General features: G+C 38.9%; 1 protein-coding gene across 8 annotated transcripts in view; it reads left to right on the forward strand.

Annotated features, from left to right (window-relative positions):
• Positions 1 to 17,525, forward strand: part of GK (glycerol kinase) — a 79,207-nt gene that overhangs the window by 35,328 nt on the left and 26,354 nt on the right. For 4 of the 8 annotated variants that reach the window (XM_054544101.2, XM_054544103.1, XM_009234688.3 and 1 more), the window contains 7 exon segments: positions 3,724 to 3,800; positions 7,007 to 7,144; positions 8,650 to 8,759; positions 9,225 to 9,291; positions 10,341 to 10,358; positions 13,012 to 13,047; positions 13,440 to 13,507. In XM_054544101.2, the coding sequence (XP_054400076.1) occupies positions 3,724 to 3,800; positions 7,007 to 7,144; positions 8,650 to 8,759; positions 9,225 to 9,291; positions 10,341 to 10,358; positions 13,012 to 13,047; positions 13,440 to 13,507 (514 nt within the window). 8 annotated transcript variants of the gene reach the window in all.

Below are 17,525 nucleotides of genomic sequence, written 5' to 3' on the forward strand. Positions count from 1 at the left end.
ATTTTCGCAACCTACTCATCTGACAAAGGGCTAATATCCAGAATCTACAATGAACTCCAACAAATTTACAAGAAAAAAACAAACAACCCCATCAAAAAGTGGGCGAAGGACATGAAGAGACACTTCTCAAAAGAAGACATTTATGCAGCCAAAAAACACATGAAAAAATGCTCACCATCACTGGCCATCAGAGAAATGCAAATCAAAACCACAATGAGATACCATCTCACACCAGTTAGAATGGCAATCATTAAAAAGTCAGGAAACAACAGGTGCTGGAGAGGATGTGGAGAAATAGGAACACTTTTACACTGTTGGTGGGACTGTAAACTAGTTCAACCCTTGTGGAAGTCAGTGTGGCGATTCCTCAGGGATCTAGAACTAGAAATTCCATTCGACCCAGCCATCCCATTACTGGGTATATACCCAAAGGACTATAAATCATGCTGCTATAAAGACACATGCACACGTATGTTTATTGCTGCATTATTCACAATAGCAAAGACTTGGAACCAACCCAAATGTCCAACAATGATAGACTGGATTAAGAAAATGTGGCACATATACACCATGGAATACTATGCAGCCATAAAAAATGATGAGTTCATGTCCTTTGTAGGGACATGGATGAAACTGGAAATCATCATTCTCAGTAAACTATCGCAAGAACAAAAAACCAAACACCGCATATTCTCACTCATAGGTGGGAATTGAACAATGAGAACACATGGACACAGGAAGGAGAACATCACACTTCGGGGACTGTTGTGGGGTGGGGGGAGGGGGGAGGGATAGCATTGGGAGATATACCTAATGCTAGATGACAAGTTGGTGGGTGCAGCGCACCAGCATGGCACATGTATACATATGTAACTTACCTGCACATTGTGCACATGTACCATAAAACCTAAAGTATAATAATGATAATAATAATAATAATAATAAAAGAAAAAAAAAAAAAGAAGAAAAAAAAAAAAAAAAAAAGAACATGCTCTTGAAAAGATGAAAAGAGTTTCTCCCGGGAGGCGGACGCTGCAGTGAGCCGCGATTGCATCACTGCTCTCCAGACTGGGCAACAGAAAGAGACTCTGTCTCAAAAAAAAAAAAAAAAAAAAAGAGAGAGAGAGAGAAAGAAAAGAGGTTCTCATGTTTTAGTATTATACTGAATTACTTGAGACACTTTTAACAAAAGTACAGAGGCTCAGAGCTCAGGCCTTGCCTAGACCTGCAACCAGAATCATGCAAGGTAGGGCCTGAATTTTAAGGTTTTCCAGGTAGTCCTGGTATGCTTTATAGGAAAGAACCACTGCTGTGAAGTCTAGCAGTGTTTCTCAAAATGGGGCACCTATTTAAAAGTCAGATTTCTGGGCCTCATTCCCAGAGCTACTGTCCTAGAATTTATGGGGATGGAGCCCATCTTTAAGCTCCCTTGTGAATGTTATGTCCATTAAAATATGAAAAAACACTGGTCTAGAATATTTTAAGTCATTAACCAAAAAAGCCTAGAGCAGTGGCTTTCAAATGTATTTGTTCATGCCTGTTGGTAAGAATTATGTTTTACATAATGATTCAGCAAATCCACGTAACTAAAAAAAAGTTTCACAAATCAATATTTATCTTACCCAGTGCACTGAACTCTGATATTTTCCATTCTAATTCATCCTATTTCAATTTTTAAAGTAGGTAATCAAAACTCACTAAATTCATTTTTAAACTCATAGCTCACTGTGTTTTGAAACACTGAGTATTGAGATGTGCTTGTTAATTTTACCTATCATAGATTTAAAACTTTTCTAATTCTTCTACTTTTTCTAGTTATTTCTGTAAGCCAATAACACCTGCTAGGATTGCTTACCTGTAAGGAAGGTCCACTTTTGTCACAGTCATACAGTACTGCCACTGTGTAAAAGTAGACTGCCCTTGTTCCCTGGGCATGGGAGATCTTGCCACCTCCATGATGATGTCACTAATGGCTTGTATCAATCACAGTGTAAATAACAGAAAATTCTATTTCAACTAAATGAAGTTTACAGCAGGGGGCAGTTCTTTTGCTCATGGAAGCAGCAGTCCAAGGGTAGCTAAGTTCAGGTGCTGTTTGATTCCAGACTCAGACAGTATCACCTGCATCCCCCTCAAGCCTGCCTTTTCTGGGATGGCTCCTGATGTGGCATATTCAACTCCCCCTTCATGAGGGCAGCAGGCCCAAGCCACGCACTGCCAAGGTAAACTGAAAAGAGGGACTCTTGCAGACTGAGCACAAATCTCTTTGACCACATGTTGTCTCCTGATCCAGTCACTGGGGCCCAGACCCATTCCTGGAGCTGGGAGTAAGATCAAATCTCAGGCACACTACATGGCTGAGGATGAGGGGCGGACCGATTTCCTAAAAAGAATTCGAAATACCTCTCCCCAACAGATGCAGGAGGAGTAGATACTGGGCAGCAAATGCAGATGTTATCTATTATAGGCCATCTGTTTTCATGGTCTTTCTCTTTTCCCTCCTGTTTTCTTGGTTGTGGTGAGTCTTTTCTTGCTGCTTTTCCCACCTACAGAAACCAGTATCTTGTCCTGAAGTCCCCAGTTTAAATCTTGTGGAAAGTAGCCACCGTCAAAATGAAGTGCAGGGCCCTCCAGGGAAATGACAGCATAAGTAATTAGAAAGAATTGATTAAAATTTACTACAGGAAATAACTGCTTTTTAATGAAGAGAATGGAGTAATATAGAAGAGTTAACCAAACTACACAATGATTACTAGCATTCAGATATGTGGTAGTGGACAAGCTTGTATAGTCTTCCCTGGAGTCCTTTAAATAGACTATGAAACTGAGTCTTTTCAGGAGGTATCTGAGCAGTCAGTGTCCTAAAAATATCAAATGACCACAAATAGATTAGAAGTTATCAAAGTTTAAGTACAAAACTTAAATCTGGCGAATAAAGCTCAGCTGATTCTATTGGCTGCCTTTCACAATTACTTTATGTACTATTTAATGTTTCCTCTTCCTGAAGCCTACTATCATGAAGCAAAACAGAAATCCTTTCCACCAGGGGGTTAGAAAGTAGATGATAGCTACTTAGTAAGGATAATGTTGATCCATTAAAATGGAGATTTTTTTTTTATACTCCAGCAGAGAGAAAGAATGGTGCCTTTAAAAGTATTCTAATGATTCCGGGTCTAGCATACTTGGAAAGATTTCAATGTAAATAAGCATTTCATACATAACAGACAGAATCTTTTGTTTCCTGAATAACAGAATCAAGTTATCTACTTTGTCTTAGTCACAAATTGCTCCCTAGTTTGTTAAGATGGACACTTTATATATGGTATGATGATTCTGGGTTTTGCATTTTGTGCTACCAACTAGCCTGCCTAGCTTTAAGATATTCTCTGGCCTCATGTGTGCTTAGAAAATCTATATTCCAAATATTTCTTGTAGTTTTGTTCTATAAAAATAATACAAAATAAGCACTCTAAGGTTTGTATTATTCTCCTAACTTGGTCTGTAATTTTGCATAAAAGCTTCAAATCCTCTCATAAATTTATTTTTATCTAACAATATGCCCATTCATTTCTAATTTTGTAATTTCTATCTCTTAAAAGCTATAGCTTTTTTTTAAAATTCCTTATAGAAACTAATCAGTCTTTTATCCTTGATAGTGATTTCAGTAAGTTCTTATTTTTAAAATGAAGTTTTTCATGTATCTTATTTTATTTTGGTCTATAGTGTGGCTTGATCTAAGAACCCAGTCTACCGTTGAGAGTCTTAGTAAAAGAATTCCAGGAAATAATAACTTTGTCAAGGTAAGAATTTCTTCAGAAGTATACTATAAGAATATTTCTTTTTTTAAAAAAAGTTTGCAGATTTCACTAGAAAGAAGCATCTTATGGTACAATAGTTATTTGATACAATTTATAGAATCTTTTTCCCGGATAATTGAGGCCAACTCAGGTCTTTACCTTCCCGTCTTTCTTGCTCTGTGGTGGATTGGAACAATAATAACACAGAATTGACAGGCTGGAAGAGATTATAATGCATCCCAGTGGCTTAAGTCATACTTCCCAAGGGGTGCTTTTTTTTTTTTTTTGAGACGGAGTTTTACTCTTGTTGCCCAGGCTGGAGTGCAATGGTGCGATCTCGGCTCACTGCAACCTCTGCCTCCTGGGTTCAAGCAATTCTCCTGCCTCAGCCTCCCGAGTAGCTGGGACTACAGGCACGTGCCACCATGCCCGGCTAATTTTTTGTATTTTTAGTAGAGATGGGGTTTCACTGTGTTAGCCAGGATGGTCTCGATCTCCTGACCTCATGATCCGCCCACCTCAGCCTCCCGAAGTGCTGGTGGGAGGGGTGCTTTCTATAATTGAACTATGTTTTCCAAATCTATCCCTGTTTTTTCTACTGCCCATCAAAGAATGTTCTGGCTGCTTTTGAGTTTTTAAGCATCTGGATTCAGGGAGAGAGAAAGTAAAAGACACTCTAGCCCTTTATTGAACCCCTCTTCCACTTTGTTCATATGAAGAAGGCTAATAAAACTGCCTAATTTTCAGTCCTTATATAGATCCCTCTTCACATAAAGGAAGGGAGAGTGAATTTTTAAAATAGGCGAGGAATTTTTTTTAGCAAGGTCAAGGCCAAGTTCTTCTAGCATCTAAAAGGAAGTTCCCTTTTTCTGTTTTTGTTTTTTGTGATTTTTTGTTGTTGTTGTTTATCCCCTTTTTATTTGTCAGTGGGATGCTTGTATCATTTTCTTCTAAAACTATTGTTGAAATCCCATTAATTGCAGTAATCTGACCATTCCGTCCCCCCACAATAACTTCAGACTTGTCCTGAATAAATCATTTTCTATTCTGTTCCTTTCATCACCCTGCCCAATCCTCATCCTCACCTCCAGCTGCATTCTGCTTCGAGGGATGCATGCTTTTCTCTCCGATGTCATTTTAGGCAACTTTTACACTTTCTACCCCCATCATGAAAATAAGATATTATGTACTACCTCGCTATTGACTTTGTGAGATCTTCCCAGGTCATCTTTTGGGATGACCCTTGTTCCTTCAAATTAAATAATATTTCCATAAAATATCTCCTTCCATTTTTTTTTTTTTTCCGAGACAGGGTATCACTCTGTTGCCCAGGCTAGAGTGCAGTGGCACAATCTCTGCTCACTGCAACCTCTGCCTCCCGGGTTCAAATGATTCTCCTGCCTCAGCCTCCCCAGTGGCTGAGATTACAGGCAAGCACCACCAAGCCAGGCTAATTTTTTTTCTATTTTTAGTGGAGACAGGTTTTCACCATGTTGGCCAGGCTGACCTCAAACTCCTGACCTCAGGTGATCTGCCCGCCTCAGCCTCCCAAAATGCTGGGATTACAGACGTGAGCCACCGCGCCCGGCCTCCTTCTATTATTTTTGTGCATTGATTTCTTTTTTTTTTAAAGAAAGCTAGAAAACCTTGAGTTAAGATTTTTAATTTACAGGTTGCATTAAAGTATTAAATCCTTTGGTTTGAGTTTTCTTACAAAACCATACTCATATGAGATAGGAAGGAAAAAGTTATCACTTTCTGTAGTTAGGTGATAAATAAGAATAGAGATGGGGAGGGGAAACATAGTTGCATTATTTTTGTGTATGTATTTTCTTTTTCTTTTTTTTTTTTTTTTGAGACGGAGTCTCGCTCTGTCACCCAGGCTGGAGTGCAGTGGCGCGATCTCGGCTCACTGCAAGCTCCGCCTCCCGGGTTCATGCCATTCTCTTGCCTCAGCCTCCTGTGTAGCTGGGACTACAGGCGCCCGCCACCACGCCCGGCTAATTTTTTGTATTTTTAGTAGAGACGGGGTTTCACCATGTTAGCCAGGATGGTCTCGATCTCCTGACCTCGTGATCCACCCGCCTCGGCCTCCCAAAGTGCTGGGATTACAGGCGTGAACCACTGCGCCTGGCATATTTTCTTAACTAGTTAACTTTAATCAGCCTTTATGTACATTTAGTGTTTAATATACTAACCACAAATCAGTTGGGTTTGACCCATTCTCAAGGAAGATTGGTAAGCACATGTGTGTTTCATTTTTACCCATTAATCTTTCTTCAGTTCACATTCCCTCTGTTTAATATATTTGCTAAATTTAGGCAACTGCTGTTTTAGATAGAGTAATTCTGTGTTGCTTTATTTATTTTTTATTTTTTATTTTTTTTGAGACAGAGTCTCGCTCTGTCATCCAGGCTGGAGTGCAGTGGCGCGATCTCAGCTCACTGCAACCTCTGCCTCCCAGGTTCAAGCGATTCTCTTGTCTCAGCTTCCCAAGTAGCTGAGATTACAGGTGTGCGCTACCATGCTCAGCTAATTTTTATATTTTTAGTAGAGACGGGGTTTCACCATGTTGGCCAGGTTGGTTTTGAGCTCCTGACCTCAAGTGATCCACTTGCTTCAGCCTCCCAAAGTGTTGGGATTACAGGCATGAGCCACCACACCTGGCCCTGTGTTGCTTTAATTTGGCATGTCTTTGAGCTCTGCTTTAGTGTCTACTAATTTCATGTTATATTATTTGAACATGTGTGTGTATATATGTAAAATATATTATTAAGTCTTATTGTTTTAAAAGTTTTCTGGTTATTATGATTTGGTATACTCTCTGATTTTTAATAGTTTAAATGTCATTTTTATGGAATATAAAATAAACAGCATAGTTTTGGGCTAGGTTCTACATGCAATACTAATTTATTGCAAAAATCAGCATCTACATTGTCACTATCTAATTACAGGATGTTGTGTCATTTAATTTTCTCTTTACCTTGCTACGTGGATGCCCTTTGAACTGTAAACATGTCACCCTAATCTTTGTTCATGAACATGCTTTCCTGTGCCATGAGACAGGAATAGTATTTTTATTCATAATACTATGGGATTGCCTTCAGGGTCTTTGAATATTTTGTGATTTGTTGAGTTCTTTTGTTTGGTGGTTTTGTTTTAAACTGTTACACATTTCATTTGCTAACTGAACTTCACAACTGTTTTAGTCCAAGACAGGCCTTCCACTTAGCACTTACTTCAGTGCAGTGAAACTTCGTTGGCTCCTTGACAATGTGAGAAAAGTTCAAAAGGCCGTTGAAGAAAAACGAGCTCTTTTTGGGACTATTGATTCATGGCTTATTTGGGTATGTTTAAATATAATGGATATATGGGGAATTTTTTCAGAAATTTTTTCTAGACTGCCTTGCCTATTGTTTTCTACTAGCAGGTCAGACTTTTTAATTAGCAGCATTATGAAGAAAAACCACTCAAGAACCAACAGGAGAACATTTCAGCTTCCATTCGAGAAGCATTTTTGCCTACTTCCTCTTTATTTTTTCCTGTCTTACTTCAGTGAAAATGAAGGATAATTACCAAAACTGTATCTAATATCTATTATATTTAGGATGAGTAATTTAGGTACCCTTTCCCTGTTGTCTGTTATATACTCCTTTCCCACTAGCCATGTCTTAGATGAAATGACTGTTTAGCAGGATAAAATACCTAGAGTACTTTTATCCTTTGCTTTCAACATTACACAACTGTCTCTTGTATAATCAAGCCATAATATGAAAGTAAATCATAGTGGAAATTTCTATTTAGAATCTTTTTGCCTAAGCTGAACACACAGCAATCATCAACCTATGGCCAATCTTGTTTCTACTATACTCACATATTCTTTCTCCCCACAGATAATTTTAAAACAAATGCCAGACATTTCATTTTATTTGTAAATATTTCAGTAAGTATGTAATGATCTTTTTCAACGTTCAAGGGAATGTCAAGGAAATATTGTCCCCACTCTCACTTGCCAGATCCACAGAGCAGGTCTTTCAGAACCCATATCAGAAAGAGGCGCCTTCTTCACCTCTCCATGTGCTTGGCCAGGGCAGAATGTGCTTTGTGTTCATGGCCAGCCATTTTCACGTGTGTCAGTCACAGTTGAATGAGTACCTTTGACAATTGCATCAAACCAGAGTAAGGCAAGATGTGGAAACTGTGAGCTGCAGGAGACTCAAGGGAGCACATTTTGGCTATATCCCACTGGATGCTGTTTATTGACCTTTGTTCCTTTCCTACCTCTTATTGCTTCCATGTAAAGGAAGGCAGCAGTGCCTTCAGTTCAGGCATGTGGGTACACCTGAGAAAGAAAGTTTAAAACTCTCCTTTCAGGATATATGCTTAGGTGAGTGTAGACAGCATAATGCGAATTGTTATTTAAACAACAACAGCAACAACAAAAAAAACCAAAGAGATAACAACAACACACAATTCTCTAATAATCCTTATGAGGCAGATATTTCAATTTATTTCATCTTGCCGAATTTAATAAGACTCTGAGTTTTCTCAACATAATAGGATGAAAACAAAACTGATTTTTTATTTATCCATCAAGTAACTGGTATTGTGCTGATAAAGTGGCCACTAGCCACATTTGGCTATTGAGCACTTGAAACATGATCAAATTGAGGTTTGCTGTAAGCATGGAATATACACCAGATTTCAAAGACTTAGTACAGAAAAAAGAAGGTAAAAAAATGTAATGTTCCGTTCTTTTGCTTTACGTACTCTGCTGATTATGACCCTTAACAATATGTAAATTAAATTGCAAATAAGTACAAATTTAACCTGACTTTTTTACTCTGCCTAGAGTTTGACAGGAGGAGTCAATGGAGGTGTCCACTGTACAGATGTAACAAATGCAAGTAGGACTATGCTTTTCAACATTCATTCTTTGGAATGGGATAAACAACTCTGCGAGTAAGTTCTGTTTTGCCCTAAATATAGTTTTCCCAATACACTACCAATTTATAACCGAAATCTTAATATTTTCAGATGTCAGTGGAGCACCAAAATTTAACTGTTGATATTTCAACTACAATATGCAAATCTATGTTGTGTGTTTTTTAAAGAGAGACTATTATTGCTTATATAATAAACAGGCCAAACTAATTATTCTTTACGGAAGTTTAGGTTCCCTTATAAAAGTACTCTGGTTTCTGTGTGCTTTCTCATTTTTATTGATTGGCTTGCATAAAGTTAGAATGTTAAGTATCTAAGAATATAGCTATGTTCTGTTGCCTTACGTATTTATTGCTATCTAACTCCATGCTCAAAAACATCCATTTCTAATTGTTATTTATGCTTTTTGCATTTAAATACATATAAATGTTTCTAGATGTCTATTTAAAACAGTGTTAAATACCCAATCTTCTTGTTTTTCAGATTTTTTGGAATTCCAATGGAAATTCTTCCAAATGTCCGGAGTTCTTCTGAGATCTATGGCCTAATGGTAAAAAACAAACAAACAAACAAAAAACACACAAAAAAAACAAAAAACAAAAAAAAAACCTAATGATTAAAGTTTTTTTATTAGAAAACAACTTTACTATTCATAATTCAAAAGTCAACTGTGTTATGTTTTGTAACTTAAAAACTTTACAGTCCTTCTTATCAATGCATTTGCATTTATAAACTTTAATTGGTTTTTCTTTGAGTATTATTATTTTTAAAGAATTGATGGGATACTCTAACTTTAGATGTTGGCATGAGCCAATTTATTCTTTGAATCCAAATAACTGTTTAGTAGTTGTGGTGTCTGCTTTTAATTTAGCGGAGAGACTCTGCATATTTAGTAGTGTTCTTTTTCCCATTGAGTCTTTTTTATGGCCAAGCTATGTTATATATTAGATTCTTTGTCTGCCTGAGCAAAATTTAGCAAAGAAACTGAAAGCAAAGAGTCTGTTTCTGATTTGGGATTGCTAATTAAACTAGTTTCTGTAATGGACATTTTTACTTTTGATTTCACTGAAATCCAGTAAAGACATAGCTTCAGCAAAAGTGTGCCTAGCATCATTAAGAGTCTGTGGTTAAACATCAGGAATAAAAACCTCTAGGAGGATTTGCACTGGTGTTTGAGCACAAAAATCTGGAATTTATGATAAGACTCAGGAATAAGTCTGATAAATTACAAAAAGTATTGCTTAGACATTTCGTGAAAGATATGAGAAACTTCACTTACAAAGTTAATAATAATATAGATGAACACTAAGTGCTCTGGATAAAGCTTGAGCAAGAATTTTTAACTGTTTCATTTATAATAAAGCTTTTTAAGGCAACATAGAATTTCTTAAGGGAGCCATAGTCACTGCTTATCTACAGTAAAAGTGCTTTGATCATTTCATAGCTGTCTGCAAACTGACTTGGGTCAAGGAAAAAGAAACGATGCTTGAGAAATAGTTTCACAGGATGGTTAGAAAAAAAACGTTGAACTGGCCTAGTTTATTCTTGTATTTAAAATATTATGCTTCTATCCTTCTTTTTCCCCCTTGCTGACTATAGAAAATCTCTCATAGCCTGGTGAGTAGGTTGCCCACCAATTATGTACCCATTCATTTGGAAAAGATACAGTGCACTTCCATTTATTTTTAGACAAGCGGAAGTCCATTTACTAAACATATATATCTAGAATTTCCGTGACCTTCCAAATTATTATAAGCTCTAGTCAGATTTTAATTTTAAAAAAGAACTTAATCTTGTTTGTTTTTAAAGAGTAATGTTCTAAAATAAAAGACTAAGGTAGTTTCCTGGAATGAGAGATTCTGATATTCTCATAAAGTACAACTGTGATGTGCTTTGGGCTTTACCATAATAGGGCAATTAGATAGATATAGTTTGAAATGTCTATTTTAAATGATATATTGACCACCTTTCCAGACCAGTTAGTTGGAAATGCACTGTTACTTTTTCTGCATGCTTCATCAAGTATGCTCCAGGAGGAGCATCAGAGGTGCCTCCCTCTGAAGAAAAAAGAGCACTTTACATGCCTGAACACACATAGTAGATCCTGTTGATAGTTTGTTAATTTTGAAAATATAAGCAAAGACTTCTTGTAATACTTAAATATATCAAGATATATAGCCTCTAGGTTTCCTATAGATTCACTTTAAGCCTTTTATGAAATTTACCCTTTACTTAATATCCAGGTTCAGATTTTCAAAGAATATATACAGTAAATGAAAATAGCAGGTTTTGCTGGGCACGGTGGCTCACGCCTGTAATCCCAGCACTTTGGGAGGCCGAGACGGGCAGATCACGAGGTCAGGAGATCGAGACCATCCTGGCTAACATGGTGAAACCCTGTCTCTACTAAAAATACAAAAAAATTAGCCGTCGGCTGGGCGCGGTGTCTCACGCCTGTAATCCCAGCACTTTGGGAGGCCGAGGTGGGCGGATCACGAGGTCAGGAGATCGAGACCATCCTGGCTAACATGGTGAAACCCCGTCTCTACTAAAAATACAAAAAATTAGCCGGGCATGGTAGCGGGTGCCTGTAGTCCCAGCTACTTACTTGGGAGGCCGAGGCAGGAGAATGGAGTGAACCTGGGAGGCGGAGCTTGCAGTGAGCCGAGATCACGCCACTGCACTCCAGCCTGGGCAAGAGGGAGACTCCGTCTCAAAAAAAAAAAAAAAATAGCCAGGTGTGGTGGTACATGCCTGTATTCCCAGCTACTCAGGAGGCTGAGGCAGGAGAATCACTTGAACCCGGGAGGCAGAGGTTGCGGTGAGCCGAGATGGTGCCACTGCACTCCAGCCTGGGCAACAAGAGTGAAAATCCATCTCTAAAAAAAAAAAAAAAAAAAAAAAAAAAAGAGAGAGAAACTAGCAGGTTTTGAATTAACCAGAAAACATGAAAGAAATAAAATGATACCAGCTATCTAGAGGACATTTTCTATTTTGTAAAGAGTTTCTACATTTATGCTATTATTTCTTCATTATCATAGCTATGTGAAGTGAATTCTATTCTTGCCCTCACTTTAACAGACAGGATATCTAAAGCTCCCAGAGCCTGGGAGACTTGCTCATACATGGCAGACCAAGGAGTCAGGTCCAAAGCTTTAGTTTGGTGCTCATCCTAGTACATCATCCCTACTTCAGGGATTTTATATATATATATACACACTTTTTTTTTTTTTTTTTTTTGAGACAGAGGCTCACTCTGTCACCCAGGCTAGAGTGCAATGGCAGGATCTTGGCTCACTGCAACCCCGCCTCCTGGGTTCAAGTGATTCTTCCACCTCAGCATCCTGAGTAGCTGGGATTACAGGTACCCGCCATCATGCCCGGCTAATTTTGGTATTTTTGTGGAGATGGGGTTTCACCATGTTGGCCAGGCTGGTCTTCAAGTCCTGACCTCAGGTGATCCTCCCACCTTGGCCTCCCAAAGTGCTGGGATTACAGGCATGAGGCACAGTGCCCGGCCGGGGATCCTATTTCTTAGTTCTCCTAATTCCTTAATATCATTAAATATTGCCTTGAGTTAATGTGTCTTTTTTTTAAATTAAGGTTGTAAAGTCTACAATCAGCCACTTAAATCTCACTTTTCTTCCTAGAATGCTGGCCATCATGATCAAAATAAAAACCAGTATTTATGACATAAATTAACTGTTGCTTATCTAAATTTGAAGAAAGATGTTTGCTATGAACAAATAATGTACAATACCTGAACACTCTTGTGTTTAGAGCAGCTTGAGTAGAAAGAAAAGTTGCTGAAATATGGCCTTGCAAAATAAATGTGTTTCATACTGGTTTGATAACTATTGGAAGAATATATTAGTCATTTCTTAATAATGGCAATAATAGCAAAGTACTAATGAACTTGAGCAATCACGTAGCCCAATCTCCATTTTGTAGAGAAATAATGTGATGTATTGAGAGGTTTCAATAGCCTGCTAGTAGATTAATACTAACTAACTAACCAAGAGTAGAGCCCTCATTTACTGGCTCCCAGTCTAACGTTTTATGTTCATTCTCCAGTGCCACATCTCTTCCTGTCATTCTAGGAATACTTGTAGTATCTGTCTCTTTATCATTCATTTAGTTGAAATGCTTTTTTTGTCTTGTCTGCCCACATCCTCTGGCACATTGCTACTTGTGTTCACTCTTGTTGCAGTTATGTTAGTAGAGCCAAAATTTTGTGACTTTTCATAATCCTTTTTTTAAATTTTATTAGAAAGCTGGGGCCTTGGAAGGTGTGCCAATATCTGGGGTAAGTTTCATCACCAAGTATCTCCCCATCCCCACCCTTCTCCATGTTATGGCTTTCCTCCTCTTAGTTCATCAGTGTGCCTCTTTTTAAACTAGGGAAAACAAGTAAAAGTTGCAAAATTGGCTAATTCGTGTTCTTACATGTCATACTGTGGGCCATTGAGAATCTTTTGAATAAATTAATTTTAACTCTCCCTTCCCATACCTATTATCTTACATATTAACAAATGATATTAACAAATGGGGAAAATGGCCAAATGGAGAAAATGCAAGGAAATAGACAGTTCATTCTTTGATAAATAAAAAATGAAAAATAAATCCCATGGCTCTTCTAAAAAGGAAATTAATACTATTGTATTAGTCAGTGTTCTTTATTGTCATTTATACTTTCAGTGTTTAGGGGACCAGTCTGCTGCATTGGTGGGACAAATGTGCTTCCAGATTGGACAAGCCAAAAATACGTGAGTTTAAGAAACAGACTTAAAAACCAGTGCTGTTTTGCTTTTTCTACTTGGTGCTTTGAATAAGGAAAAGCTTTTGAAGTTCATCCAGGATGAAAATCAATAGCTTAATAGCTCCAATATGCATATATACACTTTTTACGATTTTTTATATCTTTAAATAAAATACAAAATGCCATATATATGCACACTGATGAAGCTTATAAAGACCTTAATTTGTAGGCTGGGCGCGGTGGCTCACGCCTGTAATCCCAGCGCTTTAAGTGGCCGAAACAGGTGGATCACCTGAGGTTGGGAGTTAGAGACCAGCCTGACCAACATGGAGAAACCCTGTCTCTACTAAAAGTACAAAATTAGCCGGGCATGTTGGTGCATGCCTGTAATCCCAGCTACTCGGAAGGCTGAGGCAGGAGAATCGCTTGAACCCGGGAGGTGGAGGTGGCGGTGAGCCGAGATCATGCCATTTTACGCCAGCTGGGCAACAAGAGCGAAGCTCTGTCTCAAAAACAAACAAATAAACAAAACCTTAATTTGTAAAATTCATTACCTTTTGTATCCTAAAAACTAAATTTTGGTTCAAAGTATTCTTGCCTTTTTGGGGAGATTGGTGGGGTGGTGAGAGGGATGGGAAGAAGTGAGGAAGAGCCGTAATATAAAGTATAGTTTTTGGCATATTAAGTCTTTCTCACTGACTGTAAAGTTATATTTTTGTGGGATTTTCAAGGTTATTTTCCTGGCATTGTGCTTTCTCTCCATTATCTGAAGTTTCTTCTTTGACAAGAAGCAGAAAGAATGATAGAAGTAGAGATTTGGTATATTTTTCTCTCAATCTCATCTTCTTACTACTCACACATGCAGAGTCTAGAACAAGCCCCATATCTAAGAGTAATAAGAAGATGATTCCCACTTTAGGATAAGAAAATGGATACTCAAGGAGCTTGCCTAAGGTCATAGCCTTGACACAAAAGCAGAACCACATCTCAAGGCCATGCCTTCTGAGGCTGAATCTGGCACTCTTTCTTTCTGTTCCACCAATCACTATACTTATTTGAAGGTAATCTTTTTATTTATTTATTTTTATTTTATTTATTTATTTATTTTTTGAGATGGAGTTTCGTTCTTCTTGCCCAGGCTGGAGTGCAATGGCACGATCTCGGCTCACTGCAACCTCCGCCTCCCAAGTTCAAGCGATTCTCCTGCCTTAGCCTCCCGAGTAGCTGGGATTACAGGCATGCGCCACCACGCCCAGCTAATTTTGTATTTTTAGTAGAGACGGAGTTTCTCCATGTTGGTCAGGCTGGTCTCAAACTCCTGACCTCAGGTGATCTGCCCGCCTTGGCCTCCCAAAGTGCTGGGATTACAGGCGTGAGCCACCGTTCCTGGCCAAGGTAATCTTTTAAATATTAAAAAAGCTACCTGCCAATTATATGTATTCATGAACAAAATTAAATATGCCTCAAAAGCTGAATTAATACTGACAATCATAACACAAGCTTAGCCAATGGCTATTGTGTTACCTATAATGTTTCATGTGCTTTAAACACATGATATCATTTAATCCACATATAGATCCTGTTATCCCCATTTTATAGATCAAGAAACTGAGAATTAAAGAAAAAAATTTATGCAACAGCACACAACTAGTAAGTGGGAGATGCAATATTTGCATCCAGATCCATGTCATTCCTTAGCCAGGGTTCTTAACCTGTGTACTATACTACCTCCTGTATGGAAAAGATTTCCATACAACTGGCAACAGGCCACATTTAATTGTTCTTTTCTTGAGGATTTCTTAATAATCTCATCGATTTTAACTTCAGTGGTTAAGTTCTTCCTTTGTGAATAATGGAATGTGTAACATTTCTAGATTAAAAGTTCTTGTAGTCTAGCAGGGTCAGTGGCTCTCATGCAAGAGTGTGACATTATTTGTGTGAGAGTTTTTTGAGGAGGAGGGATGTGGGAATTCTTTGCAGGTCATGGTAATCTGAGGTTACATGACCAAGAGCATCTGAGTCAGCCTGAGTCTGGAAACATTCTTGGAATCTGGGTTCCAGGCAGCTGGAATCAAGTGCCATGAGAAACTTTGAAGCAAAGCTGTTGGGTTTCAATGGGAGGAAAGAAAAATCACAAAAGATTATCTTAGTAATGAGATGCTTTGAAAAATGAGCAGTATTGGAGGGTACAGGGAACATTGAACAAAGATACGTATGGGGAAATAGACTTTGTTTAGAGAATGTAGAGAACATTAGAGTAGGGAAGTGACAAAAAATATCAAGCTAGGATCATGTTGTGAAGCCCTATATTTCAGGCTAAGGAGCTTTTCTTGATAGGCAATAGGAAACTTTTGAAGGTTTATGAGCTGGTGTTCAGAGATGACTGGAGTTGTCAGTAGCAATCTTGGGTGAAAGTGAGGAAAGACTAGAGGCCAAGACGCCATGGAGGAAGCCACTATAGTGTCCCGGTAATGAGCACATGGGCTTAGAAGGATGGAGACAGAGAGGGAGGCCATGAGTGAATGTGCATGGCACTGCAGAGGAGAAAGGGAGGGGAAGTAGGTATGTCATCTAGGTACCTGGACCCTGTGGTTAGGCTTAGCCAAAGTAAGGAAAGGGTCCGCGTGGAAGAATTTCTGTTCAGAGCGTGTTTGTGGTGCTGGCAGGCTGTATGTTGCACACATTTGGAAATGTGGAATAAGTTCAGTATAAAAATAGAAATTTTTGGCCAGGCACAGTGGCTCATACCTGTAATCCCAGCACTTTGGGAGGCCAAGGCAGGTGGATCACTTGAGGTCAGGAGTTTGAGACCAGTCTGGCCATCATGGCAGAACCCCGTCTCTACTGAAAATACAAAAATTAGCTGGGTGTGGTGGTGAGTGCTTGTAATCCCAGCTACTCAGAAGGCTGAGGCACGAGAATTGCTTGAACCTGGGAGGTGGAGGCTGCAGTGAGCCGAGATTGCATCACTGCGCTCCCACCTGGGTGACAGAGTGAGACTGCCTCAAAAAAAAACAAAAAAAGATGGAAATTGTAGAATTTCCCTAGATAGAGGGGATTTTGAAGCAACAGAAGTAGACGAAATTACCAAGAAAAAATATACAAGTAGAGGAGATATTTACACAAGTAGAACTAGCAGGCACGGGGATGGAGAAGTCAGAAAAACAATGCAGTTATTCGTTTTTTGTTATATATATATATATATATATATATATGAGATAGGGTCTTGCTCTGTCACCTAGGCTGGAGTGCAGTAGTGAGCTCCCAGCATACTGCAGTCTTGACCTCCTGGGCTCAAGTGATCCTCCCCCGTCAGCCTCCTGAGTAGCTGATACTACAGGTGCATGCCACCACACTCAGCTAATTTTTAAATTTTTTGTAGAGATAGGGTCTTACTATATTGCCCAGGCTGTGTCAACTTCCTGGGCTCAAGCAATCCTCCTGCCTCAGCCTCCCGAACTACTGGGATTGTAGGCATGAGCCACTGCACCTAGCCTGAAATTATTCATTAGTGTGGAAATCCAGGGTAGAGATATTTATGAGGGAGACATGGCCAGTAGCGCAAAACATTACTAAGAGGTCATAGAGGCTGAGTACCAAGAATGGACCATTATACATAGAAATTAGGTCTTCATTTGGTGACTTTTTTTTTTTTTTTTTTTGAGATGGAGTCTTGCTCTGTCACCAGGCTGGAGTGCAGTGGCGTGATCTCAGCTCACTGCAACCTCTGCCTCCCAGGTTCAAGCAATTCTCCTGCCTCGGCCCCCCGAGTAGCTGGGACTACAGGCGCATGCCACCACACCCAGCTAATTTTTGTATTTTTAGTAGAGACGGGGTTTCACCATGTTAGCCAGGATGGTCTCGATCTCTTGACCTTGTGATCTGCCCCCCTCGGCCTCCCAAAGTGCTGGGATTACAGGCATGAGCCACCGCGCCCGGCCATTTTGTGACTTTCAAGAGTGAAGTTGTACTAGAATGCTCAAGATAGAAGCCTGGTTGCAAATGGTCAAAAGAGATATAAGCAG

This window comes from Pongo abelii, chromosome X (genome assembly GCF_028885655.2).
Source record: "Pongo abelii isolate AG06213 chromosome X, NHGRI_mPonAbe1-v2.0_pri, whole genome shotgun sequence".
In the NCBI taxonomy this organism is placed as follows: Eukaryota; Metazoa; Chordata; class Mammalia; order Primates; family Hominidae; genus Pongo; species Pongo abelii.